Source organism: Opisthorchis viverrini (genome assembly GCF_000715545.1).
Source record: "Opisthorchis viverrini unplaced genomic scaffold opera_v5_141, whole genome shotgun sequence".
Taxonomy (NCBI): domain Eukaryota; kingdom Metazoa; phylum Platyhelminthes; class Trematoda; order Opisthorchiida; family Opisthorchiidae; genus Opisthorchis; species Opisthorchis viverrini.
In genome coordinates, this window is record NW_008751798.1 from 348,015 (window position 1) to 369,590 (window position 21,576).

The 21,576-nt window shown below is 46.2% G+C and overlaps 1 protein-coding gene across 1 annotated transcript in view; it reads left to right on the forward strand.

The window, feature by feature from the left end:
- Window positions 1-21,576, forward strand: part of T265_06670 (hypothetical protein) — a gene marked incomplete at both ends in the record, with an annotated part of 81,763 nt that overhangs the window by 10,439 nt on the left and 49,748 nt on the right. Inside the window, 3 exons of the mRNA XM_009171995.1 lie at window positions 1,981-2,160; window positions 9,405-9,596; window positions 17,199-17,562. Of these exons, the coding sequence (XP_009170259.1) occupies window positions 1,981-2,160; window positions 9,405-9,596; window positions 17,199-17,562 (736 nt within the window). The remainder of the gene's footprint in view (window positions 1-1,980; window positions 2,161-9,404; window positions 9,597-17,198; window positions 17,563-21,576) is intronic.

Below are 21,576 nucleotides of genomic sequence, written 5' to 3' on the forward strand. Positions count from 1 at the left end.
ATCCCAGATCTCGTGCTTCCTTCGGGTAGCATGGCAGCTAGGAACCGGAAGGGTGTTACAGCTGAGAGATTTTTTACTCCATTGGTCGTACGACCCTCTCCGCCTTGCTGTCTTATTGTCAGCAACTGAGGACGTATGTGCTTCGTTTTTCCTCATAAGATCATCATCATCACTGACAGCAGCACTAGATGAGAACGTCGATACTTCACTACCTTATAATCATATCTTCTCCTCATTTCTATGGACATAGCATTTTTCGAAGAACTCTAGTGCCCACAGGTCCATATATGTATCTTCATCAAGGGCCCGCACATGTTAATTCTCTGTTCCCCTTTGGCCGGCAAACGTTCTTGTTTTGAACCATGCCTGTCTTCATACCGTTGCACGTAAGAATTGCATGCACGAGCGTTAGTTACGTGGTTCTTCCTCATTCACCCAGTCTGCTTACTTGTCTGCCCGAAAAAGCCGTCATCGATTGATCGATAAAAAATCCATCAACAGAAAAACTAGACGAACATTCAACATCAGGGTCCATGTTCTTTCTCATGTATTCAATCGTTCTTTCATCGTTACTACCACAACGAGTGTTCCTTAGCTGACGTTGCAAACTTCCAATCGTTCCACTCTCTCGTGTTCTTCTAGTCACCCTTACCCCAAGGTGTCATGTTCCACAGTCGGACTGAACTCTTTTTATGATCTCAAGACAAAAATAGCATATTTCTGTGGAAGACACCTTGACTGTTCACCTGATTGTCCGCACCTTATCTAGCGAGTGTTTTGGTCGGTTTATCTACCTTTATTCTACGAACCGTGTATGACGTAGTAAAAAACTCACTTCATGACATAGCGACTACCTCGCGAAAAGTCCATAGGGGCAAAGTTACTTTCAGGTGATTCGTTGTGCAATACTACTCGGCGAAAAATCAATGGAATTTTCTCTACAACGAATGCGTGTAGTATCCCTATTCGTTTATCACCTCACGAACATGATTTTTTTTCGTCTGAGGTCACTAGCAAAACGATTTTCCCACTTGCGCTGTCTAATTCACAAGCAACGCCCAGTTCCTTTTGGCCAACATAGCCGAAGCCTAGAGAACGCTCTCTGGGCTATCCCATAGCAAATTTCATGTGAATTCCCCGACGGTTTGACTCGGGCCTACTTCAGTCATACTGACGCTCCGTAGTTTCATTGATTTCCCCACCAGCTGCTCTTCTGGTGGTAGCAGAATTCTGCCACAAAGGTGAACAACTTCCTCTGCTTGTAAATGTGATGATTCACCCTTACAATATCTGTCTACTAGCCAAGCTAATCAAACATGCGGTGTAAATCCTTCTTTTGTTATCCGTACGCAGATTGGCGTCACAACTATCGGACATACGGTTTATCTTTTTGGAGCATCAGGTGTCTTATTTTATGGAAGACAAATCGTATCCAGATCAACAAATATGACATCTTAATAGTTTACAGAGGAAACTTAGTTTCTTGGATGGAACTACTCATAAGGTTGCTGAAAACTCTTGGACCTTACGAGTGGTTTCCTTGAGGAACAGGTACTGTGCTATCTCGTATATCATTAAGTGCATTTTGTGCAGCAAATTCAGTTCAGAAGAATGACATAAACGGGAGATTCAGCTGGGATTCTGTTGAGTCTCCCGTTAGAACCAAATTGGGGGTAAGATGGCCCAAGTGGTTGGAGTGTGAATTTACTGGTCAGAAGGTCCGTGGTTCGAACCCGACCTCTGCCTCTCGACTTCCGCTGTCTAGGCTTGGGCCACCTGGCAGTATCTCAGCCCTTGTGCTTTTTTCTGGTTGCATGGCAGCTAGGCACCGGAAGGGTGTTACAGCTGAACGACAAGTGAATGTATTTCGAGAACATGGTTTCATTTGTTCCTTTCGTTTTCTCAACATTCCTCATAAACTGTCACCCGTCACCGTCTCACTCCTCCCCCCGTTGAAATCTCGTTGCCACACTCAAACAGGGAGTATGGCGTCCTGAGTTTGGAGGTGTTGTCCAGGTAGCCGTCAAAATTGTGGAAACGCATCGTTTGACCAACAACACGGATGAATTCCTCAACGAAGTTGGCGTAATGCACCGACTCAACCATCCGGATATCGTTCGCCTCTATGGGATCAGTGTGGAACCGGACGTCGTCAAAATTGTGAGTTCCCTTGTACGAAATCCTCTATTTTTTATCTTCAGGATTATGAAATAGCAAATATACCTCACATTCTATGTAAAATGCCTTCCTACTATCCGAGATGCCGCAATTTCACGGCCAAGATTCATGTTCTCATCACGGTCTTTCACGGCTGTTTAGTCCCATCCATCCATCCATCCATCCGTCATTATCGTATACGGTGGCATCACTGATGAGATTAACACTGCGCCGCCGTAAAACCACGTCTGAAAAACCCTCAATTAGGAAGAACAAGGTGAGCAAGGCAGAGCTCTCACGCTGACTTACCCCAAACCCTCTGGGCTACGTACATCTGCAAACACAGAGTCTCGAGGAACTGCACGGAAACCACTCCCATTTGTCAGCAGCCACCATTTGCAGTAAGACTCAGGGAGCACCACAAAGACCCTACCGTTGAAGGTGGGCCGTACTTGCTACGCCACCTTTTGGTTTGCGTTGTTCCGACGATAGACGATGGGTTTGAATAGTGGAGCATGACTCAGTCGCCGCGGTTTATAGTGCTGTATGTTTTCCATACCTGAACCACACGGTACGCAGCAGAACACCTATCCTGTAACAAATTTGACGAATTCCCAAACGGCTACGATTATCAGGTACCAATCAACTAATAGGTTCCATTCGGTATAGACAATCGTATAGCCCGCTGTTTGGCATTATTTTATGCCCGGTGATATGTCTTCATATGCCACATATGGCACTAATGAGCCAACATTATTCGGGTGTTGGAAATTTGTGCAGGTGAGATGGCCGACCTCTTCCTTTCGACTTTTCCTGTCTCGGCTTGAACAACTTGGCAGCATCCCAGCCCTCGTGCTTCCTTTTGGTGGCATGGCAGTTAGGCACTGAAAGTGTGTGTAGCGCCTTCATCAGATTCACTTCCATGCGAAGTGGTCGAACCGCTGAAATAAGTAACACGAACCCCAGTACTCAGTTTTTCCTCTTGAGTCGCGTGGGTCATGTCCGGAGATTCACTCCGAAACAATATAACTCCTGTATGTTGAAATCCTGCACCATAGGGAAGCATAGTAAGACCGTTAGCTAGTTAGCAATGACCTACCCTGTTCATCTGAAGCAAAGGGAACGATGTCATCTGTTCATACGTAGTTCTCTTCGGAGACGAGTTGAATAGAACCAGGGATCTCGAAGTTCGTGCAGCTTCTCTTACACTGATTCATCAGTGATGAATTCGAATGGAAATGGGGCTGGACATCTTTGCCAGGAACTGCTGAGTCGAAGTTCTTGGAGAGATGAAGATGCCCTCTCGCACGCCAGGAGCCGTTCGAACCTAAGGATCGTACGGGGTTCGCAAGCATGTGAGGCAAACGGTGTTGTGGAAAACATCTGGGCAGAAAAACCGACTAGTCGGTAGTCGATCGTAACTTATTTCAAGAAACACCAAAATCGTAGATCGCCATGTAGGCTCTGTTTCGCGAGGTCTGTTAAACCCACCAACCCTTGGACCAATGGTAACACGATGCGTTGGAACATCTTTGAAATTTTATTTCATATCGATTTAACCGAATGGTAGACCACCAAGTAGTCGTTGGTTTGTTCGCTGAGTTGGCTAATTTGATTGCAAACTTTTCACCGCCAGTCAAGGTGACACCATCAGCACGCTGTTCGCTCGCGTTGTGGAGAGTAGGGTCGGTGGTTGTGCGTTGAGTAGGCTTGGATTTTTGTCAATATACGTACTGCAATCCGAGGCTGATCTTTGTTCACGATTGGTTTTTCGGTCGGGCGGTTCCGTTGATTGATCTGGTACTCCATGTCCTGATTGGTCGATAGCCACGTGACCTTGGCCAAGTAACCAATCGTGATCGAAGTTCAGCCCCGGTTAGCAGCACTTGCATCAACGCACGTGCAACTCTATTCAACGGTCCTTAATGGCGTACTGATGGTGTCATTTCGATTGGTGGTGAAACGTTTGCACTCAAATTGCCCTGCTCAGCGAACAAAGCAACGACCATCTACGCTATCTGAGCTGGTAACATTCGTCCAAATAGCAGACAAATAAGTAGTATGGTTTCAGTCCTTTCTGACTATTGTGGAGTGAATACACGTCTTGTGCACCCGAACGGTGATTTCTGGCGTAGTGATGCATTGGTAACCAGAAAATATGAAGTGGGCATACACCATGTAAATTTGACCCAACTAAGAACCATAGACTCTTGTTATACAAGCATTGCGCGTTGACAGACATGAAGATAAGGATGCGAGGTACATAGTGTATCCCCAGCCTCAGTGCTGGGCTTCGGTGAGAAAGGATTAAACGTGAACAAACAATTCAAGGTTACTTGTGATCGTTACCTCGATTGCCTCGCCGACGGGTGCCTCTGAATGCAAGCCTAAGTGACAGTGGGAAGCGAAAAATTACTGGGACGATCACTAGATTGCCTCCGTTGAATGAAGGAAAATCCTACTTCCCCGAACCTTTGATCATTAAGTGGTCAGGGGTAGTCTTGAGAACAACCTATGACTACATTTAGCCCGGTCCACAGATTCGTGCGAGCGTGAGATGTATGAAGCCTGGGGGTCGAGCGCAATATCAGTGTATTCAAATTACAGTGACTAAGGAATAACGTTCGGGACAATAATGTACGAAGATAATAGAGACTTGAATAAAGGAGCCACTGTTTACGTTATCACACCAGCCAGCGAATCCATTGCAATTGTGTGAACCGAAATCACACCGGGTGTTGGTCTAATTTTGTTTGAGGTTAGAAATTGATCATTTGGTCATCTTCTAGCCTTGGTTCTCTTTGCTCTAAGTCTCGACGAACTGCGTAAACTGATCACTTGGTTGGATAAAGATTTTGTGTCAAAAACGGAACGTCACCCAACAATAAATCTGACGATTGTTCCGGAGACTCTTCCGAAACGATGAATTCTCGTTCGAAGACGTTTTCTAATCGATCGAGCCGAATAATTTACTGCGGATTCCCGGTGACATACGTGAAGCATGCGGGAAGAACATTTCGGCAGATTGCATGAGTCCGTGTTATTTTGTGACATCCTATTCATCCGGGTACTATCACCACACGTTCTAGATGAAATGGAGAAAACTGTCAACGTAACGGTTGTTCGGTGTGAAACCCAATGCAAGTTGTGAAAAGAAATTCAATACTAGGTACATGCAGCGATTTTTCTTGGCTGGGGGAGACTAACAAAGTGAGTCTTGTCACAGTGGATTCGGATCAGGGATAGTGATAGGAGTGAAATGGGGGTAGGGAATGAGCATGGTGGTCCGTCATTTGTTCATACAAACCCTACCGGACAAGTATTTGTTTCCGAGTGCACAGGTTTGGTTTCAGAATCACACTGATCTGTGATCTGTGGGACTTGGTGTTTAGTTTAACCCATGAGTTTTGACTAACGAATCTATCTGGTGGACTTCTAAGTCGTTTTATAAAGATGAAACACGGGTTTTTCATACCTGTCGGAACCTAGGACCACGAACAGATCAAAGTAGTGGATGTGGGTGATAACAAACAACGATTGGTGAGTGTCTTTCAGAGTTGGGGAGAAGAACTCACTCCGTGTTGAGCACAAGTACACAGATATGAAATAACTAACGTGTAGGGTTCAAAAAGATACGAGACCGTCACGGGTAGATGACGCTATCAGAAAAGATAGTCTTTACAAGGGCATTGGAGTTCGCCGTAAGACATCACCGATAGCCCTTCAGAGACGGTAATGGATACTCCACCGTCTTCCAGAGCTTCAAAAGAACTTTCGATGTTGGAAAGTTGCTTAAGTTTACGTAAAATGAGTTCGGTGGTGTTGTGCGCTTTGTGGTGAGGCACGCAGTGTTTCTCAGATTTGTCGAAAGGCTTGTGTGCTTGCTAGTCTTGTTAGCATTAAACATTGGATGTACTCAACACTGATAACTCCTCTTTCTGTCACAAGCTCCTTTTGCGCTGAACTTCAGAGATTGACCACAAAGTGCAATGGATTTAAGAAAATCCAAGGACCACATCACCCCAAATTTGAGTCGAAGCGTGAGTTTAAAGTTTACACCGTCAGTTATGGTCTCCAGGCTTCTTTCGTACCCCTAAAATCACTCAAAGTAACGGCCGGATGATACCTGCAGTTCGAGGACGTTGGTTATCTGATTTCAGTCAAAACAAACAATAGTCCAACGGAGAAACTTAGTTTTTTTATGCACAGCCCCTCACCCCATCGCATGCGCCAGCAAACCGTACTTCAGCATTTCGACATCGAGGCTGAGGTCTTATCGTGGGCTCAAGGCATAAAGTCGGACCACTTCCGTTCGACTTTTGGGTGCCGCTCGGAGAATCACGATCGTGTGTGTTTGAAATATTGATACTTTGCAGTCCATGTCCGTCAAGCGTGGGCTGCCGAGCGTTAGAATGTAGGTGTCAATGCTCTTCTGTAAGCCACATTCAGGTCAAATCTGACGGAGGAATGCGCCAAACTGATTGACTTCCGGTTGCTTGGTGCCAGTCATCATTATCATCATGATCATCACCCTCATTGACAGCAGTACAGCCAGTAGTGCATTCTGGCGCTCAACTGCCATACAATGATGATGAAAAAGAGGAGGAGGGTGCAATAACTTACGGCGAAGAACCCTATGTCCTTAGGAAAAATTGTCAAGACTCGGTGCCTACATCTTTTTACAACACTAAAATCAACATATCTAGGGATCGTGTTGACAAAGGACGTTGTCAGCGGGATTGACTCATCGTCCTTCACGAAAGCACAATGACAGACTAACTTTAGTTAGGTAGATTGGCTTGGAAATGACAGCATGCGTATCAATGGGATCGGTTGCCGTGCCATATCCCCCAGGGTTTCCGGCCACGTTCAAGTAGGATCTTGTGGGCTCGAGTCCGGAAGACACGAAGATCCGTTCACTTCACTTTGTTTTATATTAGACAACAGAGGCAGTTGAGAATTCAAGGTCTTTGTAGGCACCAAAAAAGCTTGTGTAATGTGCTGCAATAGATGTCGAGTGCAAAGAACACTCGGCTTTATCTGCTCCACAGAACTCTTAACAATCAAGTGTCATTCAGCTGTAGCACCCTTTCGGTGCCTTACTGGCACCGGAACGAAGCACAAGGGCTGGGACACTGCTAGGTTGCCCAAGCCTAGACAGGGGGAGTCCATTCAGCTGAGCACCCTTTCGGTGCCTTACTGGCACCGGAACGAAGCACAAGGGCTGGGACACTGCTAGGTTGCCCAAGCCTAGACAGGGGGAGTCAAGAGGCAGAGGTCGGGTTCGGACCATGGACATTCTGGTCAGTAAATTCGCGCTCTAACCACTGAGCCATCTCGTAACAAATCCTAGATGAACGTGGTCGCTGAATCATCGAGTGCTTCAATCAGGACTTAGTTCACATTTTCAGATTTCACACTCCGAGACTCTTACGATTAATCAACAGCGTGTAGCGCGTTGCACACCCGTCAATCTTCTGGTGCCACTTGGTCGAACTGGCACACTCACCAACGAGAAACCGAACAATCGTAATGTCTCCTCAGTTTAGTCCTGTTGGTTCTATTTCATTTTCGTCACCCACTAGCAGTCGGCATCGTATGTGACATAAGCAGTCTCGTTTTAGGTGTACGCTCGTTTGACCGTCAGGCGAATACAGGTGTTCACCACCTACAGGAACAATATGAGTTTGAAGTCCAGAGCACGAACCTGTCTGTATACGCACATGAACCTACTCACTAATAAATCAAGTAAATAATCGATACTATATCCAACTCCATTATCGACACAGCATCAGTATTCAACACCGATGCTCCACTAATTGAATTTGTAGGGAACGTTTGGGCCAAACCAACTGTATCCGTTTCCGGACATGATAAGTTGGTAAAGCGACAAAAGACCCACTAATGGGTCATCACCATGTACCGATTGAGTGGAAAAAGGTGCATGTTTTGGATTTGATCGGATAAGCTCAGTTTTCTGACAAGAATGTGACAGTCCAGTGGTGAAAACGACCAAATTTCATGAAATTTTGTCATTCATGCCTTGGTAATGGCGATTTTAATATTTCTACCTGCGTTTCGATACATCACTGAGAGAAGCTGATGAAGTTCTGATGTCCCCTTAAACCATTGATCTTTGTACTGTAAACGTTCTCCCTCTCATATCGCACGAATGGTATACTCCCTCATTTTGGATGGTGTCACCTTCCTGGACACCTCCTCCCATCCCTCTGTGTTGTTTCCACGGCTTTTGTAATCAAAGTGAACGCACTCAATCTTACCGTAGTTTGTATTGTACTCACATCAGGTTACCTGAGGTGCAGGCAGTGAAGAAAACCGTGACCCGACATCTCCTGCTCTGTGACCTCATAGCTGGGGACGCTCGAACCCCTCAGGGGCCAAACTAATGTCGCTAGGTCCTATACAACCGAAATCATGTCTCTTAGTTCTAGAGATTATAGTACAACCTGTGTGGTTCAAAATCCTCTTTGCACGTCCAGGGAATTGTGACTATTCGTGTTGAAAACTACACGCCAACTACTTAGTTCAGAGTAACCTTGAATTTCTTTATGGATATCTTGTTGCTGCATGAATTGTTGTGGATAGTTTGGGAATCTCTACTCCTCAAAATCGAATTCCGACGCTCGATAGAACTTTCCATTTCCGTACGGCGCATCCAGCTGGATAATGTCATAAACGAGAAATTCAGATGAGTGCCATCTTGATATGCGAATTCGCCGATTCCCCGTACGTACGGTTTGTCGTTCAAGCACCGTGTAAGATCCATTCGAACCCTAGACACCACATTAAGGTACCAGCATGCACCCTAAAGAGGACTTTCTGAGGGCTTTCATCCTCCCCATACTTAGTGTTGCATCAAGATGGATCGTGTGTGGCCTTCTGAGTCTAGCATAGTTGTTGAATCATTCAAGTATCGATTGGTCTTGGCATTATATAACGGAACTGACCCGTCTTAGTCAGTTGTGCTCCTGTGACCTTCCTCGGCACAAATTGTAGCACTACTCTGGAACGGACCCACTCAACCCTGCACTGACGATGTCACCTCGATTGGTGATGAAACGTTTGCAGTCCAACTGCCAAGCTCGACGAACAGACCAACAACCAGGCTGCGCACCCGAACCACCTACATTCCACAACATTGCTAGTAGCAGTTTTAGCCCGACAAACTTTATCAATAGCCATCCTTCCTACCCAAATACGTTCCTTTGACTGTGTACACCTTCCAGGTCACCGAATTAGCCCCACTGCGTTCTTTGCTCGAGTGCCTGCGTGAACCGGAACTCCGACCCAGTTTCCCAGTTCCAGTGTTGCATCGGTTCGCTGTCCAGGTCGCCCGTGGAATGGCCTATTTGGAAGAGCTTGGTCTGGTCCATCGCGATCTGGCTGCAAGAAATCTTTTGGTGTTCAGTAAGGACCTGGTAAGCCTCCAATTCAGTGCTCTTTCCTTATTTTCAAATAAGCCTTAACTGTTTTTGGGTAGTTCTAATGTGCATCTTTCAGGGTTGCTTGCCATTCATGACCTCCATGTTGAACATTTTACAGAGAATCGATGTCACCTGTTCTTCTCTACGCCCAAACTGGTTCTACCATCACCCTTGTTCGAACTTGAAAATTAGTAGATTGGGGTTCTGCAGAATCGGGCCACGGATTTTGGAATTGACCATCTAGCATCTTTTTCCGGATTCTGTACTGCACTATGGTAACAACCTCAAAAAAAGAAACAGCAAATTTGGTCGGTTGTATTAGGAAGTACAAATAACCCTAGTCTTTCGATTATTATTATATGCAACCTTATGATCGCTTTTGTACGTTCATACGAGGGTGAGAGTGTAGGTAAACGTGAGCTCTTTCATCAGGAGACTCGTGTAAAACATACAGGTGAAAGATCACATCACAAATTCGAAGTCTGGATGTATTTCTAACCGTGTCTGTAGTTCTAGGCGCATCGTTTCAGTTGCTTGGGTCCGGCAACCCAACATGTGTGGGAGGGCTTCGGCGAGAATGCATCCACCATATCTTCGCCTTGAGACAAATTGTTGAACGGTGCCACTCCTTCAGGCGTCTCACGTTGGTCATTTTTCTGGATCTTAACGTTGCTTTTGATTCTGTCGATCGTCAGCAATTTTGGCAGTGTCTGGTTATCAAAGGTGTCCCTTCCGAATTTCTCCCTGATGAGGGCACTGTATGCTGACTCCTGTGGGCGCGTACCAGTATACGAAGAGCTTTCGCCTGAGTTCACCACGTCCAGTGGTGTAAGACAACGCTATCCCCTTTCTTCTTCAGCTTTGTTATTGATATAGCGCTCGAAATTTCTGTGCCTACCTCTGAAACCTCGGGGGTCGAAATGCTTCCGGGACGTTCCCTTACAGACATCGAGTATGGAGACGATATTGTTCTCCTTGTTTTAGATCCTTCCCAAATGCAAACTATTTTAAATAACCTAAATAACTCTGCAGCACGGTTTGGCATGCGCGTCACACCTGCTAGAAGACTGGGTGGGATCAAACCCACACCTCATGCTCGCAGGTGAGCCAATCGACGTGGTAGATAAATTTGTTTACCTAGGCAGCTGTATAAGTTTCGGTGGACTGGCTGGAGATGAGATTATTTCTCGAATAGGAAAAGCCAGGGCAGCTTCTGCGCCGACGTGACGTGAGCTTGTCTGTCAAGGAAAGACTTTACACTGTGGTGGTGAGATCCATACTGCCTTATGGATCAGAAACGTTGACCCTACGTGCATAGGACATACGGAAGATGTTGTCAGTGTTTGACCATCGGCGCCTCTGAAGCATTGGTCAGGTCTGGTGGGAACATCGGATTAGTACTGCTGAGGTACGCCAGACGGTCCTAGGAAGAAGGAACTCTCCCGCGTTATATGAATTACTCACGCTCCGTAGGTTGCGCTGGTTGGAACATGTACTCCTCATGCCAGAATACTCTCTGCCTTACAGAGTTCTTCTCTTCCAGTCTTGTGCTGAGTGGAAGTGACCGAGAAGTGGGCAGTGTATGACCTCATAACGAATTACGAAAACACTAACCAGTAAACTTAGTAGGGTGGGTAACTGCCGCCTCCCTGGATGGGGATCCCGGGAATCAAATCGCCAATAACGGAAATGGACCGATCGCGCAGTCAGTGGCGCTCGTGCATGAAAGTTATCGCCTTCAATGCGTAGCCATCCGATTTCCGAACAAACTGAACATGCATTCCCCTCCAAGGGTTGGTTCTGTATTCCACTTTCCCGCTTTCCGTTGATCGAAACTGTAGCAGCTGGAACCAACGTGTCTATGGCACATGGTTTCTAGCTGATAAATTGAACTAAATTGCATTGGGCTTCAGCGTAAGAGATATTAAGGCTAGGATTATTGCATTTTAGTCACCCGACTGAAACCATCTTGGGATAAAGGGGTATTTGGTCCAGGGGGCGAGATAGTCCAAGTGGTTAGAGCGCGAATTTGCTGATCGAAAGGTCCATGGTTCGAACCCGACCTCTGCCTCTCGACTCCTCCTGTCTAGGCTTGGGGGACCTGGCAGTATCCCAGCCCTCATGCTTCCTTCGGGTGCGATGGCAGCTAGGCACCGAAAGGATGCTACAGATGAACGATTTTGGTTTCTACTGGAAGGTGGTTCTATTCGGTAGATGGTACCAATTACTGTGGTTGTTGAGACATTCTCCAGTGACATCGCTTCGAAGTGGCGTTTTTTGGAACTTAGCGATTTGCAGTGCCTGACCAAAGTTGATTCGACGATGCTTAACCATCCCCTTGCCATATTTATCATCCTTATGAGTCGATTGTTGCATTTTTCCGCGAAACAGTTTTACTCAACAAAATTAAGACGTGGATCATTGTGTCTGCGGAAAAAATGACGGATGTTTTTGACTTCTTCGATACTGCTTATTTCTTTCTGTTGTTTCACAGTTTGCTGTTGGGTTTACAGGTGTGTTTCCCCACCTTTTCGGACAGCTGTGACCTAGAAAGTGATCACAGTTGGATTAGATGACCGCAGTCTGCTTTTTTGGTGCTTCATATGATACTGTATTGTCCTCCCTATTGTTCGGTTTACTTCGGCCGTATCGTCGTTGTCCCGCCACGCGATCGGCAAGTCTTCTTTCATTTGACGAACACAATAGATCGATCAGAATCTGAGGTATTCAGAGTCGGATTCGGCCCTTTTGGACGATGTTTTCAGCTCCTTTCAAGTGTAGTATCACCAACGTCTGCAGAGGGTTGCGTCAAGGATCTTTTGCACTATTTTCCAGTTTATAGTGGATATATTCGAACCAATGCAGTCGGCGCTGCTGAACGGCGAGTTTTCAAATTCCAGAATAAGAAAGCTGAACTTTCGCGTTGGGAATCCTATCGATCCACCTTACTTCTAGGACATTCCTTAATCATCGATGATCGAAAGCATCAGTCCTTCGGACATCCTCGCTCGCTTGTTGAAATGAAATTATTCCCAAGTGTCTGTGAAGTTGTCCACTCTTTATGCTGCAACTTCGACGTTTTTTCTTGTGGTCATATCTTTAGGTTGTCGTTTTCCGTCGCCATAATATATTTCCCTTCTTACAAATAACGAATACTGTTTTTTCGGAGAGAGTTCGACTCAGTTTACCTCCGGCAGATCTTATCAACGACGGCGACACTAGCCCTTCTCTAGTGATTAAGGGGTGATAAGACTTGACCGCCTCATCCTAGCCCATCAGATAATTTACCTGATGGTTTTTAAAAAACCGCTGTTTTGTTTTCTCTCATTTCTACCACGCAAGAGACAGCAATGGTTGTAGGTGGGTAGGTGACCTTCGTCGCTCAGTCAAAATATGACTGTCGCGTTTATCAATTATGAAGCATAGGGCTTCACTTTCAGCTAATGAGCGCTGGCAATAACGAGAACACGATATGGAGTTAAAGTCCAAGTGCTTTGGTGGCTTAGACAATCCCGCTACATCTAAGTGAATAGGTAACATGAACACAATAAGATACGTTCACATTCCCGTGGTCACGGCTGTTGATCCGATCACACACACGAGGTGTTTGTTTGTTGAATTTTCTTCCATCGCATGAGCTGAATTCAAAGTTTTCACATCGGGATTCGTACAAACGCAGTCTCAAACTGTCATGATGGTCAGATCCCCGAAGATTATCCCAGAATAACCGAAACCTACTGAGATCCTCAACGTCCACTTAACGCCGATCAAACACTCTTGGGCCAAGTTCACACAGTACGCTTCAAAATATAGCGCAAGGCAGTCTTGGATCAAGGACAGACAATGTCCCCTGAATATATGGCCGTTTTACTTTTTGCACTTGCTCGCTTGTTTACAATACGGCCACTGTGTACTTTGTCGGCGGGTCTTTTCCTGCAATATGCACTGGAGCGAGGAGGGCAGTCAGATGTAACAGATTGGTGACGTCTGAACCATGACAATAACTGATGAAGCGTTGAATAAAATTCTGACGCAACTGCGAAATCGGTTTGGAGTGGCGCAATCGTGTTCGTTGGAAACCTTGACTCAGCCACTCGAAATTCAACCACCAAATTCCTCTCCAGATGCAACTTCAGTCGTCTCGATTGCCAACAGCATCACGGAGTTCCATTATGACCCTGGTGTCGCTCACCTTCGATTCGTGTTTCAGACGTTATGAAGATATTTTTCAAAATCGAACTGAAGCACAAAGATGATGCCTGGAGAGTGCGCTTATTGCTCAGAGAGTTGGGTACAACGGAGGGCACACGGTATCCAACTTCATCCTGTCAAAAGACACGCGAGATCTCGGTTCTGACAAAACCATACAGCAACTCAACAATTTTCGCCGAGCATTCATCTTTGTTTACTATTCGCTACCAGTGTATGAGACTATCGAAAAAGTAATCCGAAGACCATATCACTTACACCGATAAAGCCGATCTTGAGTGCGAACAATTCAAGTTGTCCACAATGAAGGAAGACCAGTTCAAGTGTCTTACTTTCATATGGGGCCTTCATTCGCATTCAGACAGTGATATCGGAACGAGGCTATTAAACATGATTGAACAGACTTCAGAGATAACGCTGCAGTTCACTACTAATGAGTGCCAACGCCTCTTGATTTTTAAACACGACAAAGACATGTTGGAGAAACCAGTATCCAACCCTGCTTTCAGTGTTGTCAAGACGACTTCGAGGCAACCTCCCGTGGTGGCAAATTCGAACGAAACAAAGTCTCCGTCGGCATGTCGGCAATGCGACAAATGTCATTTTGTGCTATTGTGTCCCTATAAAAAGCAGTCGACGTGGAAAGCCAGTGACCGAAGCGAAAAGCTAGCCGGAGGTTAAGAGGCAGACGAGATCAATCAGAACCATGGTCGAAAGCGACCGTTGCCGTCGGACCGGAAGTCCTTGGCTGTGGTATTGGAGACCATGAACCATCTACTCGTGACTTTTGACACGGTATGCGGTGCCTCCAAAAATGACCACGTAGTACAGAAGGCAGTGGAGTACCACCAATCCAGTTGGCCACATCCAGAAAAACCATGGTCTCGCATTCATGTGGATTTTGCTGGACCAACTAGCTTTCTCATCGTTGTCGGTGCATCTAGTAAGCGGCCCGATAACAACCATGACTGAACTGCGGTATTGGTTGTCATTCGATAGCCCGGAAACTATTGTATCTGACAATGGTGCTCTGTTCATATCCCATCAGTTTGATGAATTCTGTCAAAGACACGGCATCACACATGTTACTTCTGCACCATTCCATCCCCAATCTAACGGTCAAGCCGAGTGGTTCGTAGAGACCTTCAAACGCGCGTTGACAAAAGCAGAGGGGGGAAGGACCACAGCAGAAGTCTTAGATACGTTCCTGCAGAATTATAGAGCAACCCCTAATCCACAGTCACCGGACGGTCGATCCCCAGCAAAGGTTATCAAACTTGCCCGCGACGCTATCCTGTCAATATTTACGTGTTTTCACTCACCGGCAGGAGGGAAACCAACGTCCCGGTATGGAAATTGTGTGCTTTGAGGGACTATCGCCCCGGACATCGAAACTGGACTGTTGTTTTCGTTCCTAGAAGAATCGGTAAGATAGCGTCCGAGTACCATCATTGATATGGAAACCACACATCAATCGGCTACGGCCGACTGAGTGTCCCATCCCAAGTCCAGCACCAATAACCATTACTTCACATGTACAGCCCAAGACGGATCCGTATTGAGACGCCGCGCCGGTCGCGCTTGGTAGCACTGTTTTTACAACTTAATCGGCACAGACAATCTTACGTTGAACGGCCAAAGGGACAGGTGCCAGCAAGGTCAGATTCCTGAAGTTTATTCCAGAATACCCAAAACCGACTGAGACCCTCAAGCTTTATTGACCGCCGATCAGATAGCCTTGGATCAAGGTTAAACAGTGAGTGAAAACACTTGCATGTTGCAATAAATCTGTTGTGTTCCTTGTCGGCGAGTGTTTTTCGACTCTAGGCACAGGAGCGTGGACAGCAGTCAGATATAACACCAACATATCTAATGGTCCATCTAGCAATACAGAGCTCATGCGAACTGAATATCGATTTCTGAGGACCGCCTTAAAACCGCTGATTATTCATGATAACTAGATCTCCTATAGACTCTCGTTTTGTTTCGAATCGGTGGAAGTGAAGTACCTACCGTTCAAAAGAGGCATACTTTCAAGCTTCACTAACGCATAACGTTCTGGATCTGTTACCGGTAGAATATCATTAGTTTTTAAATTAGCTATTCACACTACATACAGCGAACCTACACGTTTTTTCGGCATCGACCTTGTCACCGAACAGTTTATTATTACCGTGAGCATTGGCATCGTTTGACACCGCAACTCAGAACTGCCAGCACCGCTTCGGTGTGTCTTTTCCCAGCTGTTTTGACAGGCTGTGTAAGTCCCTGAAGTCTGAATCTCAACCTAATATATCCTACACCGAGATGGTTCAGTGGTTAGAGCGCGAATTTACTGACCGAAATGTCCGTGGTTCGAACCCGACCTCTGCCTCTCGACAACCATGTCTCGACTTGGGCAACCTGGCAGTATCCCAGCCCTCATGCTTCCTTTGAATGGCATGGCCGTTAGGCACCGAAATGCTGTTACTGGTGAACTACTCCTATTCCTACACTTCTTATAGATGAATTCACTACTGACTTGTACTAATCGATTTTCAGGTCAACAGAGTGGGAGTGGTTGAAACATGTGATTCGGGCGTAGCAAATTGATGAAATTCAACCCAATAGCTGGTTTTGGTGTTGTGTCACATGGGTGTTCAAATACACTGAGTTTGGTGGTGACATTCGAAGCAGAGTTCACATTGTCCCTACTGTCATTTCTTTCAAATCGCGAACGGTCTCCAACCCAACTCTTGGAGAAATAACTCACCTTCGATAGATGAACTGTTCACACTGCATAGGTCGCGCTGGTTTGGCCACGTGCTGCGTATGCCGGTCGACCGACTTTTTCGAATGGCTCTTTTCGCACAACCACGTGAAGGGCGAAAGAGAGCCAGAGGCGTTCAAACAATGATTTAGCAGCGAAGTATGAAAGCCATTACCAGCAAACTCAACTGCTCTGGTCACTGCCGTCTTCCTGGATGGGGACCCTGAGACGAGCCACATCAATGGCCAGAGACATTGTCAGACATGGACCAGTCGCGCCCTCAGTGGCGGCCATTCATCCAAACTATTGCCTTCAATGCATAGCTCCCTTCCCAATCCCCCACTTGGCAGCCCACTGACAATGTTGGATTTATGCACCAATTTATCAGCTCCCGCCTGCAATGCGCAGCCACCTACCCAGCCCCTCCCCCCCCCCCAATAATGTGAACGAAACTGTGGCATCTACAACCACTGTACGACGAGTACAGCTGACAATGATGATGATGTCTTTAGTCGTTCTGTCAGGGTTGGTTTGCTTTTGCCCGTTTCCCGAAAATTTGTTTTCAGTCAACATCTGCTTGTGTCTCCTTCTCTACGGAACCTCACTCAGCAATGGAATTTTCAAAACTAATCTTCCAGGTAAAAATCAGTGATTTCGGAATGTCTCGAGCACTTCAACTCAGTAAATCCTATTATCAGTCCAATTTCAACGTGAGCCTCAAACTTCCGATCGCCTGGTGTGCTCCAGAATGTATCCATGACCTCCAGTTCAGCACAGCTTCGGACATCTGGGCTTATGGAGTCACGCTTTGGGAAATGTTCACCTATGGTTTCACTCCGTGGGCTGGACTTACTGGGCGTCAAGTGTTGGAAGCAATCGATGTGCCCCGTTCTGCACGTCTTGATCAGCCAGATGCGTGCCCGGATGCGATATACGACGCAGTAATGAGGGCCTGTTGGACGCATGAACCAAGAGCTAGGCCAACGTTTAGCCATCTAGTGGGTAAGTTGTGTGCCGTGTTTTCTTTTTTTACTTTAAGTTGTCGATATTTTTGCACCATTCTTAGAGGCCTGACATCGAACGCCTTGAATCGACTGACCACCTGTTTGTTGTTGTAGGGACGTTGATAGTTCGCTGTGTTTATTTCCTTGTTCATTTCCTTGATTTTTCGGTCCGGCTGCTGTGTTCTACCACAGTGAACTCTCAGACGGGACAAAACGTTCCGCTATCGATCTGGGTCGTCTTCAACCGAGGACGAAATTGGATATCGAACAAACAGCAACAGTGTGGCTTGTCTTAACCTACGACACCTATTTCTTGGATACGAAAGAAATTTACGCTGCTGCCGCAGCACGTTCTTAACTGTTATGTGGTCTAGAAATATGGGAATTGTAAACAGAAAACATCGAAAACTCTGACAGGCGAGATATCAGAAGCATCGCTCTAATCAAATGACGACACTTGTTCGGCACCCGCAAAGTGTGTTAGGTCATACTCGTGGACGTGCAGTCACTGAACACGCCACTTAAAATCCAAGGAGAGGTACTGGAAGTTGTGGAGCGTTTTACATATCTTGGAAGTTGTTTAGTTCTGATTGTAGTGTGATAGACGACGTCAATGCACGAATCTGCAAGGCCCGGGTCGCTAATTTGAGACACCTATGGCGTCAGAGTGGTGTATCCCTGAATCTCGAAGGAAGTACCTGTTTTGTTTTATGGCTGTTAGGCCTGGTCTGGTCCAGCAACGGAACTCAGACACCAAGTGTACGACAATCGTCGTCTCAGGACCATAGATATCGTAGGTTGGTGTTTTATAGCCCGCACCGAGGCAGTTAGAAAGCGAGTTTTCGGTAGTGCAACGGGCATTTTCAATAAAGGACGTTTCCAGCACCAGAACGTGCGTCTTTTGGGACACGTGTTGCGTATGCCTAGCCATCGTTTGCCGAAGAGAGTGCTGTTTTCCATGCCCAACTCAGAGTGGCGTAAACAGAGAGGTGGCCAACCCTTGACTTGACAGAGGAGTATGAGGGAGATCACGAAACGCTTGGGTGCTGTCGGTGCTACTCGCCTTCCAGGATGGGGACCGCGTGATCCTCACTGTGCCTGGTTGGAGACACTACAAGATATGGCTGCCAACCGATGTCAGTGGCGTTCTTGTTGTCAGTTTCTGTCCAGATTGCCTGAATGAATGTCTGGAGGTGTAGGCACCTCGGAATGATTGTGTAAAGCTAGCACTAAGTCCCTCCCCCATCCACCTTTATTCTTTTCTTTACAATAAGACTTTCAAATACATCATTGTTGTACGATAGTGAAGCGTCGGTGTTGGACACTGATGTCATGCTGTCGCAGTGCTGGGGTGTATCTTATACGTTTCAGTGGAATAGCAAACAGGTTAGGTGAGTCGATGTGAGCTGAAAGATTGTGCTGGCGTAGTTGTATGTCTCGAGTATCGGAACGTACCTTCCGTCGAAGAGCTTTTCATCACTTGATTGAGTCCAGGCTGAAGATGGCCTAGGAGGGTAGAAAACGGCCAACAAACCCATTTGCTTTGTTATTGCATCCCCTAATGTGGCACCCGGAGTGACCTACGTCAAATGGCCAGAGGCAAAGACGTAATCCTTTCACTTTTTCACTTGCGCTCCTGTTTCCGAGATATCTCTATCCACCTTCCATATTAGTCAAAAACCATGCCCGTAACCAGGCTGAAACTCAACCAAAAAGTCACGTGGCTGGTCCCTCTAGGCCCGGCTACCGAGTCCGGTCAGGGCGAAAGACCACGTTTGGCTAGACTTTTCGGCATCTTATCATAAATGTTTCGATAGCGTCATGTCAGTGGCGTTTTTGTTGTCAGTTTCTGTCCAGATTGCTTGAGTGAATGTCTGGAAGTGTAGGCACCTCGAAATGGTTGTAGCAAGCTATCACCAAGTCCCTTCCCCGTTCACCTTTATTCTTTTCTTTACAATAAGACTTTCAAATACATCATTGTTGTACGATAGTGAAGCGTCGGTGTTGGACACTGATGTCATGCTGTCGCAGTGCTGGGGTGTATCTTATACGTTTCAGTGGAATAGCAAACAGGTTAGGTGAGTCGATGTGAGCTGAAAGATTGTGCTGGCGTAGTTGTATGTCTCGAGTATCGGAACGTACCTTCCGTCGAAGAGCTTTTCATCACTTGATTGAGTCCAGGCTGAAGATGGCCTAGGAGGGTAGAAAACGGCCAACAAACCCATTTGCTTTGTTATTGCATCCCCTAATGTGGCACCCGGAGTGACCTACGTCAAATGGCCAGAGGCAAAGACGTAATCCTTTCACTTTTTCACTTGCGCTCCTGTTTCCGAGATATCTCTATCCACCTTCCATATTAGTCAAAAACCATGCCCGTAACCAGGCTGAAACTCAACCAAAAAGTCACGTGGCTGGTCCCTCTAGGCCCGGCTACCGAGTCCGGTCAGGGCGAAAGACCACGTTTGGCTAGACTTTTCGGCATCTTATCATAAATGTTTCGATAGCGTCCGGTGAGGTCATACGACTTTTGGGATACATCACTTCACAGTGACTTTCTCCTGGAGGATTATAGGTGGGCTGTACGAATACCTTAAATCACTACTGCCTTTGGTACACAATGAACAGTTTCTGTCCCACTGCTTGATCTCGTAGACAACATGCAGGCCAAGTCGTTCAACTTTGGCCCTGATTTTAGACAGGCAAATTTTCTATTATCCTTCTCTCTGCGATAGAACCATTCTCAGCATGACAGAGGTGACACAAGTACTGTGGACATTTCGGAGTCTCGTTTGCGAAGGATTTGTCCCAGCTATTATTGGTATATAACAATATGAATATTAGCCATTAACCAGGTTATCTGATCACATAAAAGCCTGGTTAAACCGGAATTTATGTCTGAGTAAGGTACTCTAGTCGTGCAGATTGGTCGATTGGTTAACAACGTGAGGTATCTCCCCAAAAGCTCACGCGGTCGATCCTTCTATTCCCCCTCCCCCTCAACGCGTCTCTGTGAGAATCAAACACTTTGCGTGGCTGAGCTTTTCAGGATCCGATCACATGTTTTTTGCCAACGTGCCGTCAGTTAGGATTTCTATGCTGCGGTGCTTCGTGGGTAGTGAGATTGCCTAGAGCATAATTCATTGGCGAATATACACTCATTTGCAAACTACTTTGGTTTTTCGAGAGACTCACCTGGAACCCAGCTGAATCTCTCGTTTGTGATGTTTCCAGGCGACTGAATGCGCTGCACCAGGCTGCCTCATGTTTCGGTCGCTACGACATTCGAGATATCGTGATATATGTATATATCTGTAATTTTACGGAAACCCGTGAACTGCGCCTACCTGATGAGCCCCCAAAAGGGCGAAACCGGTCGTGGGCTGCCGACGGATTTTCAGCAGACTTATGAGTAGTGCATTACAAATATACACATTTCATCGCTTTTTGACCCATCAAACTATGATTATGAGTTATCATTTTTACGGAACAAAGGTCCTATAGGTTTAGCTGAAACTTCCGATGACGGCGGTTCGCCATCGAACTGTTCAGTCATTCGATTATTTGAGATACAGGTAGGTTTCCCCCCATATTTTTGCTTCTTTCAGGGGTAAGTTATAGTACCTGTTATGAAATACATTCAAAGTTTTACGGTGACTTTTACGGCTTTCTCGGTGGAGTCGTATTCGGACGTTCGCTCAAAACGTTCTCGTTTGGAATGATTGAAAAATTCTTAAACGGATCCTTGAATGTATCTTTTCGCGCGGCATTTTAGTCTTCATTGCTGCTATGACGTTCTGGCACACTCTTCCTAGGGTTATTTTTACAATTGACATTGTTGTCCTACTTCACTGCTGTGCCATGAACGCTTTTTTAGTCACTGCGATTGTCCTCAGGTTTAAATTTGGTCCACAGGCCTCGTAAGTATCCGTCGATTGTGTCTACGTTTACCCTCACTCCAGATGTCGAGGAGTCTAGTGGATTTTGCTAAGTGTAGCCTGTGCTTAATGCCCTT